The sequence below is a fragment of the Equus quagga genome, chromosome 3, assembly GCF_021613505.1.
Source record: "Equus quagga isolate Etosha38 chromosome 3, UCLA_HA_Equagga_1.0, whole genome shotgun sequence".
NCBI lineage: Eukaryota > Metazoa > Chordata > Mammalia > Perissodactyla > Equidae > Equus > Equus quagga.
The window spans coordinates 60885764-60905415 of record NC_060269.1 but is presented as its reverse complement, the minus strand read 5'-3'; the positions used below and the strand labels follow the sequence as shown (position 1 = coordinate 60905415).

At 49.6% G+C, this 19652-nt stretch overlaps 1 protein-coding gene across 1 annotated transcript in view; it reads right to left on the bottom strand.

The window, feature by feature from the left end:
* Positions 1–503: 503 nt before the first annotated feature.
* Positions 504–19652, bottom strand: part of FAM167A (family with sequence similarity 167 member A) — a 40993-nt gene continuing 21844 nt past the window's right edge. Inside the window, exon 4 of the mRNA XM_046657132.1 lies at positions 504–3667. Within this exon, the coding sequence (XP_046513088.1) occupies positions 3404–3667 (264 nt within the window). The 3' untranslated portion in view covers positions 504–3403. The remainder of the gene's footprint in view (positions 3668–19652) is intronic.

The following is a 19652-nucleotide window of genomic DNA, read 5'->3' as shown; positions in this document are numbered from 1 at the left end:
CGTGACAGACATGTCCTGTGGGTCCACTGTCCAGGCGTTGCTTGAGGTGGGCCCAGATATCCTGAATCCAGTCAGAGCCACCTTTGGAAGGGGCTGTTGTAGGAGAGAATGGATTTACAGGAATAATGGCTGCGTCTCTTCACTCTGCATCTTGAGCTCACTTAGCCCACGGTGGGAAGCTCCTGATGGCAGCCACCACCAAGCAGCCCTCCTTGGAGGAAGCCTCGATAAAGGAGGAAGCGTGACTAGAGTGAGTCCATGCCTTCCTCCCACACCTCCATTCGAGGGTTGATTGCTCAAGTCTTTCTTTCCTTTTCTGTCTGTCTTTCTCCCTCCCTCCCTTCCTCCTTTCCTTCCATCCTCTTCTCTCTTCCTCTCCTCCCACCCTCCTCCCCTCCTTCCCTCTCTCTTTCTTTCCATTAAGTGCTTGGCCCTGTGTGAGCTGTCACAAGAACAAGGTAAAAGGAAATAAACTTCTCTTTATATAGATATCTTTTGAAACATTTTTATTTCACTTTTTCTAACAGCAATATAGAAACAAATAATCATAAAAAATAAAATTATAAACTGTTTATCGATTATGTAATAGCACTTGGTATTGCTACAGGGAGGAGGCGAGGGGTTGGTCAGGCCGTGTGAAGCCTGCCCAGCTCTCCGGGCCTCTGTGATCACTGCCGAGCCCACGAAGGCATCAGACATTACGCGGCAGCAGTGTCAATGGAGACTTCACGCTTTACACCCAGGGGACCTTGGGGATGGCAGAGAGAGGGGTAGATAATGAGTAAAACTGGAAACAGTATTGTATACATGTGGTAAGCCAGAAGGTTGCCCTGGGGAGCTGGCAAGGAGGGTTAGGTTGCAGCCAACTCACAGACATCTCTTGACCCACACAAAGCAGGGACTTCACAAAGCTGAATCGACTTGGTTAGTTGTTTGTGTTCACTGTGGAGACAAGGGAGCTAACAGACACTAGACGACGAGTAAGAAAACACAGCTCTCTCTCCCCTCCTATGCTCTTCTTGGATCCCCTCCTCTTTCTCCTCCTTCCTTATCCCCAAATAAAATTCTCTTAGGATGGACTAAGCAAAATAGCTGAGACATCTAACCTGCCCAAAAAGGTGTGTCTTGACCTCACTTTCCTTTCAGAACACAGAGAAAGGAAGGAAGCATTAGGTTAACTGAACAACTAAATCGCCCAGTTGACTCCAATTCAATTGGGTTGACGAAATTCAACTAAATCATTCAGCTTTAGGTGAATCCAACTTTTTCAGTTACTGTAATAATTTCTAGAAAAGAAAAAAATCAGTTTGGCATCTCTGTCAGAATATGGAGTGAGCTTTCCTGTGAGGGTTTGAGTATGTGTACGCATGTGTCTCTATAGAGTGAGTGGTGAGCGTGCGTAGTAGGGCAGCCTGATATCCCACAGCCTCGATGACACGTCTGGAAGGAGCCTCAGCAGGACTTGGCGGCGCTGTACCTAATCCCTGAGGAGGGATGTCACCGGGTAGAGAAAAGCTCCCTCCTCTCCTGCCTGAGGGGGAAGAGGCCTGAGGGGCCTGGCCTTCCATGGAGCTCTTCTCTGTGGAAGAGTCCTGTGGGCCTCAGACTTCTGTCACTGGTCAGAGTCGGGCTGAAAACAAATCTTGGCTATGTGGTTATACTTCCTTTGAAGGAAGCATAAATCCCTGGCTCTTTGAAATCACAAGGGAGAGACCAGTTCTTTTCTGTCTGACGAGGGACCATTCATTTGCATCCTCCCACTTCCGGCCCACAAAAGAAAAGCAACGTTTCCCAAGGTGGGTCATGGTGTGAATGTGAGTGTGCGTGGGTCCCACTGAGGTTACACAGGAAGATGAACCATGAAAGGCAGAGCAGCAGGATGCCTTCCTTGCCCCACAGGCTTGTGATTGGCAATACACATGCTGTGGGCCCGCCGGCCAGGCATTGCTCTGAGTTTGGCCCCAATATTCTGAATTGCAAAGTGGGAGGTGTGCACAAGGGCTGAATAAAGTGGAGAGAAGAGGGGTTGGCAGTTTGTGGATTTGGCAAAAGAGTAGGACCATCTTTGAGGTTCAAGTTCACTGATACATGATCTGTCTAGGCATTATTAGTAATGATTCCACACATCAATCTTCTACAGCTACTAAAGAGCTGTGTAACCTGAGGGAAGTCATTCTCCTTCCCTGGCTTCACTTTACTCCTTTATGAATGGGAGGCTTGACTAGATGACGTCAAAGGTCAAACTCCCCAGCTGGCGGGGGATCCTCTTCCACATAGCCTTCTACCAGTTTAACTTCCCTAAGCTGTGGAGGCCTCAGTCCTCACCTTGCTGATGTCACACTTGTCATTAGGAAGAAACTTTTAAAACCAAATCCTGAACCTTTGTACTTGACCTACCCAACTGGTTCACCATTTGGACAAAAATCAAAGTTATTAACAAGTTAGCAACAGGTTAGTAACAGTCTGACTCAGTTAAAATTAGTCTGTGAAGTCAGGCACAGAATCTCAGAGGAGGCTCAGGGCCAGCATCTTGGCTCCCTGGAGTCTTTCTGGGGAGGGCAAGAAGTTGATGTAGGTGACACAGTTGGAGTCCACCAGGAGGCCTCTGCTGGCCCCCTGGGGGCATCCTGTCATGGGAAACTCACTGACGACCTGCCTCGTTCAGTCGCCCATGGTCTCCTAGGCACTCCCCGGGGTTTTGGGGTGGCGGCAGAGGGGCTCTTTGGAGACTGGACTGGTGCATGTGGCCAGGGCAGGCAACAGAGCGCATCTGTGCTTGCTCCACCCACGCTACACTGGTGTGTCCTGGCACACGCTAGAAACCATTTACACAGCACCTGGAGTGCCAAGGTAAAGACTGATGGCAGCCCGGACCTCCCACTCAGCGGGGCACTGCCTGCCAGCTGTGGGGCCTGTGTCCCTAAGCTGCACTTTGTTATTCCTTTTCTGGTGGGTCCCTGTCAGACATATCTAATCACCTCTTCCTGGGGGCTCAGTGCCCTTAAGGAAGCCTTCTGCAAAAATCACAGCTTTTGGGGGGGCCCCGTGGGATCCCAGTTCATAGCACCAGTGTCTCCGGGAAACAGGAATGTGGATCACTGAGGGGAGGACCGACGTGTTGTGCTGGGAACACAGGCCTCACCGAACATCTGGGTGGAGTGGCCCTTCTGCAGAACACTTTGGGGATTAAGCAAGAGCCAGTCATGGGGGCATCGAGCTCCACAGCTGGGGCCCCTGAGAGAGCACCTGCTGACGGGTCCTGGGGGCCCACGGTTCACAGTTGCAGGGAAGCCCTGCCTCTGGGGAGACCCACTTGGGATAACTCGGCCTCAACACCCTTCCCATGCCCCCTCCCCACCTCCCAAACCCTCTGTTCTGGCTCCTCTGCCCCTTCTAGGGCTTCTCAGCAGAGAGAGAACCTCCGGGAGTTGATGTTCATCTTGGTGACTCCAATGAGCTTGAGCGGCGTGGAGAGACTGAAGGAGGAGGCAAGTGGGGAGTCGCAGAAGAGGTCAGATAGCTCGTCCCGCTCCTCCAGCTCGTAGGTGGCGTCATTGAGCATCCTCCTGTGGAGGTCGCACGTCTGCTCGATCTTCAGCTTGTTGATGTCACTGCGCAGGCGCATGAGCTGTCTGGCCAGCTGCTGGTCCTGCAGCCGCATCTCCGTCTGGAAGGGAGGAGGAGGAGGCATCAGCGCCAAGCTGGCTGAGGGGGGCTGCAGCTCCATACTCCCTGATAAGCACAGACCTGTTAATAGGAGACCTAACTAACGGCTTGCCTCATCGATTGACCCACCTGGAGATATCAGCAGGTTCCCAGCTCAAAGAGGTGAAAAGAAACACAGTGAGGTGACAAATGAGGACGTGCTTGCCAAACTATACTTTGTGCTAGGCTGGACACTGTCTAAATCCTCTGGAAGAGGTGCAGTCAGTCCTGGCTCTCAGGTATTTCCAGCTCAGTCTCATTGTACACAGATGGAGTAAGAGTATAAAGAATGCATGGGAATGACAAATACCAAACTCAGATACCAAATACCAAACAAATACCAAACCTCTGTGCAGGATGGAAGAAATGTGATTGGGGAAGGGGTTTGGGTTGCCACACAAAATACTGCAGACAAGGTGGCTTAAATAAGGGATATTTTTCACAGTTCTGGAGGTTAGGAAGTCCAAGATCAAGGCCGATTCAGTTCCCTCTTTCTGACTTGCAGACAGCCACCTTTTCACTGTGTCCTCATAGGATAGAGAGAGAAAGCTCTGGTCTCTCTCTCTTTTTAAAAGGACACTAATCCCATCATGGGTGCCCAACCCTCATGACCTCAAAATCTAATCCCCTCCCAAAGACCCCACTTCCAAATACCATCATATTGGGGGTTAAGGTTTCACAAACATTCAGTCCATATTAACATGCAACAGTCTATCTCTGCTACAACTCTGTGAAGTAACATTACCATCATCCACAATTTATAGATGAAGAGATGGAGACACAGCAAAGCAAGTCACTGTGTCAAGTCACAAAGCTCATACACGGCAGAGCCGGGATTAGGAACCCAGAAAATGAGACTCCAGAACCCAAACTACTGACAACTAAGTTCTTCTCCCTCTTTGGGTAGAGTTGGAATGTGGGGTATGGAGCTAGCTCTGTGCTCAGGGACCTACTAGAAGGTTCATGATACTTTTAGTGCCTCAATGTTTCCTGTTGAAGAAGGGATGTGGTAATAATGCCTCACCTGGTCTAACATTTACAGTTTCCAAAATCCATCTGCATGTTAACCTTGTCGGACCTGCACAGCTCGCCCTGAGTTACCAGCAGGGCAGTTTGGTTGAATGTTTTACAAGCTGGAAGAGTTTCAATGAGTTGCTGTGGCAGACATGGGCTTCAGAGCTCACGGAATCTCTTCAGGCTCCTAGTGCAGAGCATTTTCCAATAACAACGCTTCGTCACTAAGACAGGACACCAGCTGGCCCTACCAGACACGAGATCCAATTTCTCCTTGCCGTTTACTCTGCCGATGCTTGCAAGTGGTCATTGTTTTAGTATTTTTGTGTCTTCATGCTCGGCTGTGTCATTCACCTGGTGCTTGGAGCCAAACTGATTTAGAAAAAGTCAACCATGAGATCCCAGAGGGCCCCTCCATGTGGTTATGAAAATTAATGCAAATGTTCTCACTCCCCGCTCCCCTCCCGCCATTCAGGTATGGAATGGAGTGCATTGCAGGGTGGAGAAATAAGCAACTTCACCAGGAAGCATTTCGTTGTTCTTTTTTTCCTCTCTTATTTTTTATGTGCTTCTACAGATGTCTTTTATCCCAATTTTACAGATGAGAAAAATCATGATAGAAAGTCTTGCTTGGGGATGAGCAAAGTATTTAAGGGAAAAATTGGGATGAAAATTCACAGCCTCGAGTTCATTAGTTTGCTTCTCAACGCTTGGACATAATGTTACTTTACTGGCAATCAGAAATTCTATTGATTGAGAATAGCGCCAAATTAATGATGGCAGGCTAGCCACAGGGCAGTTAGTCATTCATTCATTTATTTGGAGTCCCTGGTCATGCCTGGAACTGGGCTGGGTGCTGCCAAAGCCATTTTAAAGGAGATAAGGGTCAAATTTGTCTGAAAGGCAATGCAGCTCACACCCACTGCTTTATTTAATATGGTTTTCTGGGAGTTTTGCTCAAACTACCTCCCTTTGGAGTATTCTGTAATTTGAAGATAGATCTCTTTGAAAGCTAGTCACCCTATGGTTTAGATTTGAACTTTGGCCTCAGGAATTGGATCTCAGGTCTCAAGAAAGTCCTTTAAAGTTGGCGAATTGCAGGTTTGAGAAGGTGTCTGGGAGTATCTGTGAGATGCAGCCTACAGTGGGTACTTGGTGTGGAGAGGGGGCTATTTTTCTATGCCAATAGACCCACTCAAATGTCAGAGAACAATTTAGGCTTTGACGGCCATCAGAGCCAGCTGGAAGTGGTGAGAGTGAGGCCCATGTCCAGTTTCCTTTGACTGGACACAGGCTACCTCGGTGGAGCCACCTCTCACCCTGCTTGTTGGATGCATTCAACTCTGCAAAAGAAGTAAAACCACATTTTCCATAGGGATGGTGATGCTGGTCATTCTATTTGTTCCTGCCCCAAAGGAACATGAGCAGGGGGCTGGGACCCCGCTGCTTCCTCAGAAGGCCTTGGCTCTGAGGGCATCTCATAGTGTGAGCATCCTGCCTTAGGACTCCCTAGGAATATATATTTTGTTCTGAGCCCTGAATCAACTACTTCATCTGACACTCAAAGAAAACAGTGTTTGTTACAGCGCTACAAGGAAAACCAGCGGTGTTGGCTCTATTCTCACCTACTCTGTGGGCCACACAGGGATTTCCAAGGGTGACTTTACACCTTATACCTTAATTTGAGTCCTTGCTTAATAGGTAACTCTGCTATAATTAAGTCAAATCCATATAGGAACGAGTTCTCACAGCCTCCAAAGAAACCTGAGCAAAATGCGCAGGGCTAAGAGGCTTTTTTTTCACAGATTTTTTTTTCAGTTGTGGTACAACACATTTAACCTAAAATTTGCCGTCTTAACCATTTGGAAGTGCACAGTTGAATGGCATTAAACGCAATCACACTGTTGCGCAACCGTCACCACCATCCATCCCCCGAACTTAGGTATCTTCCCAAACTGAAATGCTGTCCCCATTGAACACCAGCTCCCTGTTCCCTCCTCCCCGAGCCCCCGGCCACCTCCAGTCTACTCCGCCTCTATGACTCTGACTACTCTAGATACCTCATCGAAGTGGAATCATACAGTATTTGTCTTTTTGTGCCTGGTTTATGTCACTTTGCACAATGTCCTCAAGGTTCATACAGCTAAGAGGCTTTTTATAAGTGGAACCTTTTTGGGAAGTTTGAATGAAGGTCTGTCTTTGCTGAGCGTGTTTAGAGTAAGTCAGAAAAACGCGGTTCCCGCAGAGGGCTGTGATGCGGTTAGGAGAGGAGAGTCCCGCTTGGACAGGGAGTTCCTCCTTCCCTCTTCTCTTTTTTCTGCCACGAGGACACTGGGGCGGCGATGACAACACACTCCTGTCATCTGGCACACCCTGTCAGATGCACTTTACACACAATGTTTCACTGCATCTTCCACAACTCTAGATGATATGTATCTTGATCTGTTTTATGGATGAGGAAACTGACCCAGAGAAGTTAAAGAACTACCCAGGATCAGCCAGCTTGTGCTGGGGGCACTTGGGTCACACCTGGGGTCTGACAGCCCAGAGCTGGTGGCTTCTCCATAGCTCCTATCTACCCGGAAGTGGGGTGGGTCCCCGAGGCAGCAGAAGTGGGAAAGCCACTGCTTTGGAGTTAGAATGTGAGTTCAAGCCGAACGCCACTCCTTGCTAGGCGTGCAGCTTTGGGCAAGTCACTCACACTCCTAGAACTGCTGTCTCTTCTTCCACAGAAAAGGCCTATTCTAAGGACTGTGAGAAGCAAATTAGATAATAAGTAATATGCCATACAAGCTGAACAATGCTGGTCAAATAAAGGGAAGAAGTTCACCATTTACGTTCTTTCTCTTCAAGCCAGGGTTCCGAGTGGGGAAACTGGCCAGGTCCTCCCACTTTTAAGCTTTTATTAGAGACAGGGACGCTGGCCCTAAAACCTGGCCCAGGGACTCAGCTATCAACAGGAGTTTAATGCTCCCCCTGGCAAAGGCTCAAATGTAGGACGTGCGGATTCCCAATCCTCCCTCCCAGGGTGGCCTGTTGCCCTTGTGGGATAAAAGCGTTTGCAGGTTCTCAGAGGTGCGGCCTGTAATTCCGGCAATCCTGTAATTAGGGCAGAGTGTTTGGTGAAGGGGGAGACTCAGCATTGTAGAGAAGGGCGTGTTCCCACGGGGTGAGGAGCACACGAAGGGGGTAGCAGACATCAGGGCCTCATTGCAGTAGCTGTGCTTGTGGTCTGTGCTTGGCTGTAGTTTGTTTCTTTGAGTTTGGTTGAATCAGACAAGAACGCCTCTTAGGAGAGTCCGGTTGTTTCTTAAGGTAGAAGGTGAATCCCCAAGGGCGGGATTAAGTAATTCAAGGAAGTAATTAAACTGCTCTGCAAGAGGAGGAGGTTTCCTCAGCTTTGCTTGGCAAGATGGGGGGTGGTGAGGACCCTGGGGGAGAGGACACAGGAGGCTCTGGGGGGAGGGGTAAGGGAGGAAACCCGGGAGGATGGAGAGCCGAGGAAATTCAGAGGACAGAAACAGTTACTATGACTGTGTCAGGGGTTTGCTGTGGGGTCTCTTTAGCCGGGTCTCCTGGGGCACTAGAGATCTCCTGGGGAGCTGGAAAAGGGGCTGACTCCTCCCTCTGGGCAGAGTGGAATAAAAACAAGGCTGCAGTAAAATGATGTGGAGGACAGTATGGTGGTTCCTCAAAAAATTAAACACAGAATTACGATATGATCTAGCAATCCCATTTGTGGGCCTATATCCACAAGAATTGTAATCAGGGACCTGAACAGATACTTGCACACCCCTGTTCATAGCAGCCGTATTCACAACAGCCAAAAGGTGGAAGCAACCCCAGCGTCCGCTGATGGATGAATGGATAAACAATGTGGTATATCCACACAATGCAATATTATTATAGCCTTAAAAAGGAAGGAAATTCTGACACATCCTACAACATGGATGAAGCTTGAGTGCATTATGCTAAGTGAAATAAGCCAGTCTCAAAAGGACAAATACTGTATGATTCCATGTATTTGAGGCTCCTGGAGGGGTCAAACTCATAGAGACAGAAAGTAGAATGGTGGTTGCCAGGGGCAGGGGGAGGGGGAGTGGGGAGTGAGTGTGGGGACAGAGTTTCAGTTTGGGAAGATGAGAAAGTTCTGGAGATGGATGGCAGTGATAGTTGCACAATAACGTGAATGTACTTAATGAATTATACACTTCAAAATGGCTAAAATGGTAAATTTTATCGTATGTGTATTTTACCACAATTTAAAAACGACAAAAGCTGCAAATTTGGGGTGATCACCCAAACCTGGTTTGCCCAGGACCTTCCTGGTTTTACCCCTCAAAGTCCCACATCCTGGAAAGCTCTTCAGTCCCAGGCAAACAGGGATGGTTGGTCACCCTACTGCAGCAAGTGTGGCTGCAGGCATTGGCTACTGGGGACCCATCCTGGACCATCAGGGATCTGTGTGATACGTTCTTTACTTGAGTAGCACTGGGAACTGACTAGATCCTGAAGGAGGCGGAGTGGTCTGGGAGGCTGAAGGCATCTCCGAGGAGGGTTAGAGGAACAGCGGCCACAGAAGGAGGGGCTCAGACCAACTGGCAAGGAGAGCGAGCACTGTGTCCTTTGCCATAACCCCTGCAGCATTTGGGAGAAGCAGCATTCCTGTGGAAACCTGGAGAACTTGATTTCTTTCCTCAGCATCCTTTGTCCTCATGCTCTGTGTTCACCTGCTCCGTCCGAGATACTGAATGATCTCTTGGCTTTCCAGGGCGGCAAATGCCTTTCTTCCTAGCTGCCAATGGGATTTGCTTGAATACTTTCTGGAGTCTGATATCTACGGGTCAAAAATGTCCTGAAGATTTTAGGAGTTAAAAAAAAATGAAGGACATATAAATATGAGACCATCAGGAGCACAAGGAGCAGCTCTTCCACAGGTGCCACCTTTACCCGCTGCAGCCTCTGCCTCCGAGGCTGAGCGCAGACGCATGGGCTGTCACACAGACCCTTCTCTTCCCACCAAAGTCTTCCCCAGAGCCCAATGCCTGATCCGCTTTCCTTCTATTCTCTAGCTCTTCGTTTTCTGGAGGATTCTGCCTGTGAAAACTTCTATTCTCTTAGTTGGGAGAAACAAGACAGTGACAGTGGCTTGAGACATGACCCTGTGAAAATCTGAAAGCATATGTGCCGCAGAGATTTCCGAATGTGTCTTTAAAGCTTGCCGAAGAGAAATCCCAGCGCCCAGGGACCAACCAGAGAGGAACGAAGGAGCGGAATTGGAGAGTGTCCTCATCAGCACAGATCAGGGCAGACGGAAAAAATCCCAAGGTGATCAAGGACATTTTGTCTCGTCTCTATTTCTGAGGCTTGTCTCGAAGCTAGCCCAGCCCAACAACTACAATTATCTCTGACTGACGTTGGAGAGAGACCGGGTACCCAATCCAGGCCATTTTCTCAGCCGTGCGTGAAGGGACAGAAGACGGTCCGTTCTCTGTGAGACTTAATTCTTGGACCTTGGAAATAGTTTTTGTAACATGTCACATGATTTATTCAACTGAACTGAAAGGTCCAGCTTATTGTTTTAATCAGTGTCATATAGGAACATAACACTGATTAGAAGCCTGGATAAAATACTATTCATTATTTGATCTTGGGTTTGGCCTCTGAGAGAGAGCCAGAAAAATGCTGATAGGAAAGAAAGCGAGCGGTGTCATTGAAATGTGCTGCTGGATGGTAACTTTAGATTCTGGGGAAAATATTTTAAAAAATCTTTTCAAACACCCCTAAAACCAAACTGTGTTTGTGAATTGATTTCCAGGGAAAGCTGTCGACTCAGATGAGGCTGGAACATGTTTCTTGGAGGTCTCTACTGTGGAGGCAGCAGGTCAGTGTCTGGAAAGCAGAGGCCACATTCATGGCTGTCATGTGCTCTGCAGCCTCTAGCCTTGGGCCAGTGTAGGTGCCAGGCTGGTTCAGGGTTCTCTTGGATGCCCCCAGCCTGGCGTGTGGGTGGGTGAGAGGGCACCATGGCTTCCATCCCCTGGGCAGGAGATGATTTGTCTGTCTGTCTGGGCTCCTCCAAGGGGCTCTTATGGTCTCCTTGGAGCCCCCGTCTGCTGGGAGGGAAAATCAGAGTAGAGCCCCAGAGCTAGGGCAGAGAGGAGGAGGCACTTCAGGCCCCACCAGGGACAATCCGTCTTCTACAGCAAGCGTCAACTTCTACATATATGAAACAGTCTTTGATTTTCAAACTTGGAAGGTCCTAGGCCCAAGTGCCATCTTCACTGGGAAGGCTGGCCTTTGGGAAGGACCAGGTGGTGCATTCTGAAGGGCCCCCAGATCTGTCCTCAGAGGCTCTGGGTTCTAACCTGCTCGGGTCTGAATGTTTGTGTCCCCCTGCAAATTCATATTTTGAAATCCTAACCCCTAATGTGATGGTATTAGGAAGTGGGCCTTCGGGAGGTGATTAGGTCATGAGGGTGGAGCCCTTGTGATGGGATTTGTGCTCTTATAAGAGAGACCCCAGAGAGCTCCTTTGTCCCTTCCACCATGTGAGGACATAGTGAGAAATCTGTGACCTGGAAGAGGGCCCTCTCCTGGCCGTGCCCGTACCCAGACTTCTAGCCTCCAGACTGTAAGAATTAAATGTCTATAGTTTAGGCCACCTAGGCTGTGGTACTTTGTTGTCGTAGCCTGGACAGACTAAGATGCAGTTCCAGTTCAGCCCCTGAAGAGATGAGTGCCTCTGGGCACTTTGTGGAAGGAGAGGCTGATCACCCCCCACACCTCATAAACTGCATCCCAGATGTGAGCGGGGCTTGGAAACTACACTCAGGAAAGGAAGAAAGGAATTCTGTGCCCGAAAGCAAGAGCAGAAGAGACAGGCCTGGAAAGACAGGCCTGGATTAGCATGCCCAAAGTCACCTCTCACCCCACAGCTCGGCCTCTTGGCCAGCCTCCTCCCTGTCTCCCCTCCCACTCTACACCTGGTCCCACATGCAAGAGGCCGATGGGCAGGTCTCGCCCCTTCTTCAAACCTTTCAAAGGCACAACAGGAAACTCTTGGCTCCTGCTCTCCCCACCCTTGCTCTCCCATTCTGAGCCTCTCGCCCCCATGGCAGCCACATTGGGTCTTTGTCCCCTCCCCTAGAACCACTCTTCCCACCCCATCATTCTTCAGGCTCAGCTTAGCCTTTGCCCCCGATCCCTGCAGGTTGGGTGACACCCCCACCAAGAGTGTCTCCTTGCACAGCACCTACACACGGCGTTGTGCTTGTTTCATCATCTGTCTCCCCACCACTGTGGAGAGGCAGCGAGTAGAATGAGCAAAGCATCAGGTAGTGGGTTCAAAGTCCCTCTCTACCCCCCACTGGTGGGGTGACTGGGCAAGTTGCTCAAGCTGTCTGAGCCTCAATTTCCTCATTTGCGAAATGGGCATAGTAATAATACCCAGTCTGGGAACTAAATAAATAAAACATATCTAAGACACTTGGTACCATACATGGGGTTCCGTATATTTTAGTTCTACTTTTTCCTTCTTTATAATAAGAACCACAGAGCTAAGCATTCAATTTTTGTTATTACTTCCCATGTGACATTCCCATCTCTTCTAGATTATATGAGTTCTTCCGTGCGGAGGCCCTGATTCTTCCTGACTCCCCAACAGTGCCCGGAGTAGAGCTAGTCACCAACCCAAGCTTTGCAAACACTTCCTGGATGCTTACTGACACGACACCTGTGTCGCTCTTCACTCTTTACCAAGCACTGCCAGTGGGGTTGGTAGAGCAGTGTTAGCATCTCCATCATCAAGTGTCTGGTCCAGCATCACAGAGCTAGTAATGCCAAAGCACCTGAGGATTTGAAATGGAGGCAGGGGACCCTCCCAAGCACAGATGTCTTTAGCTTGGACATGATGAGGTCCAGGCCCACCAGGGTGGGGCCAGGGCCTTCCCTAACTTCCCTGCCACTGCCCTGGACAGAAAGTGGGGGCCTTGTTGGGCCAACAGCCAGTCCTGGGACTGTGCCGCTCATGCCAGGCTACTGGAGTGGGGCCCATCGCATGGCTATTACCACTGGGCCCCCAGCAAGATGGCAGGGAAGTCTGGCCCCTTCACCTCTCCACCCTGCTGGGTGTCTCTGGGCAAAAGAGCGGACAGTGAGAAGACATCCCTGGCAGAGACCATCTGCCTGCTCTGCTGTGAGCTCCTTGCATTGCCTTCTGAACTTCCACGTGCAGGAAGTACTGACCATCCCAGGCTTCACTGTACTTCCTTAAGTGATTGCCTTGAGATCAGTTGGCCAGGGCCGTTGTTAAATGTGAACAAAAGGTGCTGAGGTGCCCTGGCATCCTTAGAGAGCCCTCAGAAGACCCCTGGAGCACCAATGTTGGGAATTCTAGACTTTTCTTGGGTTCTGGGCTTCCCAGCCCAGAAACTGATGGAGTGGGAGTTTCACATCTGATGCTGAGGGAGCCCAGAACAAGCCAGTAACATTAGCTGACCAAGAGTGAGGAAGAGCTGCTGGTGGGATGAGTCCTCCGCGGACGTGGGTCTTGCATGAGTAATTAAGGCTCCTGTGCACCTGTAGTTTCTATATATAGATTCCCACCTGTGCTTCCAAAAGGAGGTGAAGCAAATCTATTCTCTGCCCCACCTTCCAGGATTGATTGAGGCCATTTTGCTCTCTAAAGTCATTTCACACTCCATTACCCTGGAACCTGCCTCCTCAGGAAGAACAGATGGTTTGGGCTTCAGCTACAGGAGGGGCCTCACAGCAGCCTACAGTCCTGTGGTGAACTAAGAACCCTTCTCAGCGGAGTATTTGTTGTGCCTGTGGAGTGTCTGTGACTCCGGTCCCCGCTCACATTCCAGAGTTAGGGGATGAGTCAGAGATGGGCTCTCTCCCCACACACACACCCTGGGTGCTCAAGAAGCTCTCTGGAACTGTTGAGTACCGTGAAATGTGGCCAGCACAGACCGTGGGGCTGCTGACATGGGTGTGAGATGAGAAAGGGTGTGGGATGGAGAGGGCTGGGCTGGAGCCTGTGAATAGCAGTCTGATGGACACTCGTGGAATCTCTCCACACATCTCCTTCTCTCACTGAAAAGTAATGGTTGATCATTGCTTTGGTTCCTTCCTGCTCTAGCATTTGATGATTTCATTCAAAATTCTAACTAGCACTATTAGAATTAGCAGCATTAGAAAGAGGAGCTTTTGTCCTCCTCAGTCACAGTCCCTGCCCTGGGTGGGAGCTGTGTGGGAAGCAGAGAAGTCAGGCTTCTTCACCCACCTGCGACCATCCTTCTCCCCTGCCTCTTGAGCTGCCTGTGGGCTCCAACCTGGCCTGGTGGTTGAGAACCATGGCTCCCGAGTGCCAGGCCCATGGTGCAGACTTGATGCAGACCATCCCCACATGGCCAACAGCTTAACCACCTTGAATGAGCTTCTCTCTGACCTTTCCCTGGCTTTTGGCTACTCATTGGCTGTGTCTGGCTAAGGCCTGCGCCGAGGGACACGACCAACAGCCAATGGGCAGTACCTGGATTTTCAGCCCCTGGCAGCAGCCTGGGGACAGGGGGTGGGTCCAGGAGCTTATAAAATAACACATCCCCCAGAAAGGCATTGTCTAGCACAGAGGCGCGCCTCAGGCTTGAACAGTCCCTTCTGAACCTATGTGCCACCACACCTGGCCTTTGTCTTAGAATAATGAGCATCCTTCTCAGAGACAGGGGAGTTCTTGGAAAGAGTGCAAGGTGAGTAAATTATTCTTTGGAGAATAACACCCCAAAGTTCCAGGAAGTGAGAGAGTGTGTTGAATGAGCATAAAACTTCATGAACTACAAAGTGCATTCATGCTCATCGGATAGCGAGAGCAACTGGCTGTCAGCGGCCGTTCAAAGCAAGGGTTCTACAGTTGGGGAGATCTTGGTTCAAATCCCGGTTCTGCTGGTTCCTCTTGGGCAGGTTACTTGACCTCCATTTTCTCATCTGTAAAATGGGGATGGTAGTAGTGCCGAGCCTAAAAGAATACTGAGAGTATGAAATGAAGTGATGCATGCAATCATGCATAATCTAGTACCTGATTGTTCCAGGGACTCAGCAAGTGCTCCCTGCCTTCTGCTCCTGCCCTCCTCATCCTCCCTTTATGACATCCTGCCAGAAAGGTATTTATTATCCCCACTTTAGAGCTACAAAAACCAGGACTATGGTTAATTGGTTTTCCTAAAGTCACGCAGTTAGGATGAGGTAGAACTTGATTGGAAGTCTAGTCTAGTTACGCATCTTATGCTTTTCCCACTCCAGCTGTGACCAACGTTAATGGGCCCATTGCGTTAGAATCATTGGCAGGCACTTGTCAAATTCCTGACACCACCCCAGATTTAAGGAATCTGAATTTCCACAGAGGGCCCGGGAGGGATCTGTATTTTTAACAAATGCCCTAGGCGCCTCGTTCAATAGTCACTACACACGAGAGCGTGGAGTGTAGTTCTTATAACTGGGAGGTACCCATCAGAGGAATTATGTTTTAACTATTACAGGAGAAATGTGAAAGGGAAGTAAGGAGAAGCCTACTGTTAATCCCGCTTAAAGATAGGGATTTGGTTGCTGAGGAAGTGAGGAATTTGTGTTTCTTCTCTGGTTAATTTCATTGTCTACCGTGCCTGGCACATGCGACCACTCACCATGGCACATCGGACCTCAGCTCCCCAAAGCATTTTGGAACTATATTTATTGTACCTCTGGTATAGCTCTCCTCATGCCATGTCACTGTGTTTACAACTGTTTCCTCTACAAGGGACTCTCCATAAAGACAAGAACACTGCCCCATTCACCTTGGCTGAACGCTGGTTGTATTGAATGAACAGAGGGTTGGATCAAAGGACCCTGGCCTGTCTCCCACAGCCCCAGGTCTGCCTGGTGCTGTTACTCTGGTCAAGTACGGCTGTCAGGCCTCATCTCCTTCCTTCTTCTCCTTTGCACTGCAAGACAGCCAAGAAAAGAAAGGGTCAAGAACGCCTGATCTGGAGTTGGCTTCGTCTCCTTGGTCAACAGGCTCCACCTCATCAGCCCTCACTCCAGGTGGGGAATTTCTGGGGATGTCAGGCTTCATTTTTCTTATCTTATTCTAGGAGATTCCAAGCCTTTTTTTTTTTTTAAATCTGTGGACCATTAGGTGAGGAATGTGTAGCAATTACATTGGCAAGACAGAGAGGAGCTTAGTTCTTTTCTTTCTTTTGTCTTGCATAATCTGTTTTCTTCCTAATCACATATATTCCTATTTTAGAAATTTCAGAAACTACCGAAAAGTCCAAAGAGTAATATTAGCACCCAGAAATAAAGATCATTGACACTTTGGAGTATTTCCTTTGCTGCTACCTTTGCTTATAAATTCTTCAGTAACCACTAAAGGGCCAGTATCTGACCAGATTAACAGAAGAGAGTCTGCCCCCTGCAGGTGGCTGGTGGGGACAGGCTGAAGGCCCCCAGGTACACGGAGATGACAGCTCGGGCAAAGGGACACCTGGACTAGAAACTCTTGCGATTCAAACTCCAGCTCAGCCAGCACCAACCCGGGCACTCTGAGCAAGTTACCATCCTCATCATGGAACAGGCGTGGCCGTCCCAGTCGCTGCTAAAGGGTTGTTACGAGGCATGGCCGAAAACTCTCTGTAACTCTTCACACATGTCCGTTCTGAAATCAGGGTTTTAAACTCAAGCTTTCCGACAACTCATGGCCCCGCTGACTTGAACATTTGAGGTGAGTATGCATACGTAGTACAAAGGCTAGAGATCTGGATCCAGAGTCAGGAGATGCGGGTCAATGTCTTGGTTTAGCCACATCCTTGCATGTGAACTTGGGCAAGTCACTCAACCTCTCTGACCCTCAGGCTCATTATCTGTCTGAGCCTCTATCTTCTCAGCTGTAAAATGAGAATAGCAAATACCTCCAAGCCTTCTCATAGGCTCCTGTATTTAAAAGTGCTTTGGGGACCATAAACTGCTCCCTAGATGGGAGGTAGTGACATGGTGATCGCCTTCACATTTCTCACCTCCATCCCCATCAGAAGATGCTCAGTGATTTGCACTATCATTCAGCCATACCATTCAGCAGAAAGAGATAACATTGGCCTCAGAGGGCTGTGCCTGGACACACTAGTTATGTGCTTGCCAAGCAGGCAGCCCAGGGCAGGAGGGTTAACCGGGAGAGGCTGAAGTCAAGCTGCTGGCCACAGAGGGGCCAGCTGGGTCCAGGTCCTCAGGCCTCCTGCCGCGGAAGGCCCTAGCATTATTAAAACTTGTCAGGTTTCTTTTCTCTTTTTCTAACAACCATAAACACTTTTAGAGGGCTCTGTCTGCAGGGATCAAACACCCGTGTGAGGCTAAAAGAAAATTACCTGTTGACGCCAAAGGATTCTCGCCACAAAGACAACCCTCAGGAAGCTGGAATGTTTCGTTTTGTTTCTAGTTTTGGCACCACACAGGCCAAGTAAAAGATTTCTCCCTTTCCTTTATCTTTCAGGTTGGCAAGGGGAACACTCCAGCAGGACTGAATGGAGAAGACAGAAGGGTGCGTCCTTCTTCCCTTGTGCTGCGAGCTCTGGGACCTAGCGTGGTCACAGCGCTTGCAAAATGTTCTGAATTCCAGACTCAGCTAGACGGCTGAGTCCCACAGCTTCAGGGTCGTGCTTCTGCTAGCTCACCCCTTCCTGAAGCAACGCCCCCACCCACCCCAGGCCACTCGGCCACCTAATGAGGCCGCCCCAAAGGTGGAAAGCTGGAGGCTGTGACCTCCTGGCCACATGAGCAGCCTGGAGCAAGCAGAGAGGCACAAGGGCCACTAACCCGGCTCTGAGTCGGTCCTGAGAACAGCCAGGCTGGACCTCTGCCTGGAAGAGTCAGGTGGCCAGAAGCTGCCTAGCACAGAGGCAGCAGTCCTGCCTGCCACAGCCAGATGGCGACACAGAGTAAGGCCAACAGGGTTAGAGGATCTCCGCCTTTCTGTATTTCCCAACGCAGGTGTAAGACGGAGAACCCAGTCTCCTGGGAAGCCCCTGGAGGTGACGGGAGGGATCGTCATCTTTCCTGCAGTGAAAGCTGAGAGGCAGAGAGGAGGCCTGCTGGAGCTGTTAGGACCCTTTCTTGCCTTGGATTCAGGGGGTCACTCTCGGCCTTCAAGCTGGCCTCCTAGGAGGCAGGTGGTGGACTAGTCATCCTTCCAGACCCCACATCGCCTGCCTCTCAAAGGGCCAACAATGGCAGCAAATGCCTTGCTGGTGGCATGAACGGCTCCTGAGACAGTCTTGCGATGGTCAGGGAACGGCTCAGGGCCTGCCCTCTGCTGGGCACAAACCCACGACTGAGCCCAAACTTCTATCAAATGGGAGACTTTGGCATTGCATAGGGAACACGGCCACAGGACTGACTGAATTACAGATTGTTAATGTTTCCTTGGCCACATCAAGAGAAAAGACGAATTTGCTCATGAGCCTGACAAATCAGCAGAGAGAGCCTGCCCAGGTATAGAGAAAACTTGATTCGGGGCTTAAAATAAAACAAAGGTTACCTGAAACCGCTTTCATTGGGTTAAAAAAATAGGTTAATTTTTAATGACTCCTTCAATGAGTTCACAGATTGTGAATCAGAAAAACCATGACATGAAGTTTAATTCTTTGATTGAGACTTAAAAATGTGAGAATGGGTTTGTTCAAATGTTGAAGTCTCCATTTCCATTCAAGCAAAGGATTTTCCAAGTCACCTTTGTTTAATCTCCGAAGCGGGCAGAACTGCACGTTCAAGTTGGCCTGCCTGCCAGCCTGTATTTGGGCTGCTTTTGACCTCAGACATACACTCTTCGGAAGGAATCTGCTTCTTGGACAACTCAGTGCAGGATGCTTTGACTTCATTCTCAGAGGCGTATTCACTGGCTGAGCCCCGAGCTCAGGGACAGGGCTTGGGGCACAGGCTTGGGTATGCCTGGGGTTTCCCTCCAAGGCCCCTTCTTGGTCCCCTGGTCCCAGACTTGCCTGCCTTTCAGTCTGTGATTTTTTTTTTTTTTTTGAGGAAGATTAGCCCTGAGCTAACATCTGCTGCCAATACTCTTTCTGCTGAGGAAGATTGGCCCTGAGCTAACATCCGTGCCCATCTTCCTCTACTTTATATGTGGGGCGCCTACCACAGCACGGCATGCCAATTGGTGCCATGTCCGCGCCTGGGATCCGAACCGGCGAACCCCAGGCCGCCTAAGCAGAACATGCGCACTTAACCACTGCGCCACCGGGCCGGCCCCCAGTCTGTGATTCTTAAAGTGTGGTCCACAGACCAGCATAGAGCATTACTTTGGGGCTTATGGGAAATTTGGAGTTGTGGACTCCCATCCTAGACCTGTAGGATCAGAACCGTCGTTGTAACGGGAGAGCTGGGAGATGTGCGTGCACATTAGAGTGAGAGAGTCACCGCTCTGAGAGATTCTTGCCCTGCACGGAGTAGGCATGTCCGACCGGGCCTCCCCTGCCTTGTCTCCTGCCTCTCTCCCCAAAGCTTGCTGTAATCCCAGGGGAAGGCTGAATTCAAGCTCTGGCTCTGTCACTTACTAGTCAAATAATCCTAGGCAGGTCGTCTGACTACTATGAGCCTTGGTTTACTCATCCGTAAAATGGAGATTAGCAATTGCACAGGTCCCTTGTAAGAATCAAAGAGATAGTCAGGTGAGGGCTGGGACTCCCTCATTCAGTCTTGTTTCTCCCGCTGCCCCCAACCTCATGCATTCTGTTGACTGATGACATCTTTGTGAATTTACACTTTTAGGATTCACATGGCAAAATCAACTGCCTCCAGAAGATACCACGTAGTATGGTGGCTAAGAAGAGCATGGGCGATGCAACCAGATAGGCCACTGGTCAAATTTCTACTCTCTCACTTATTGCCATGTTCCT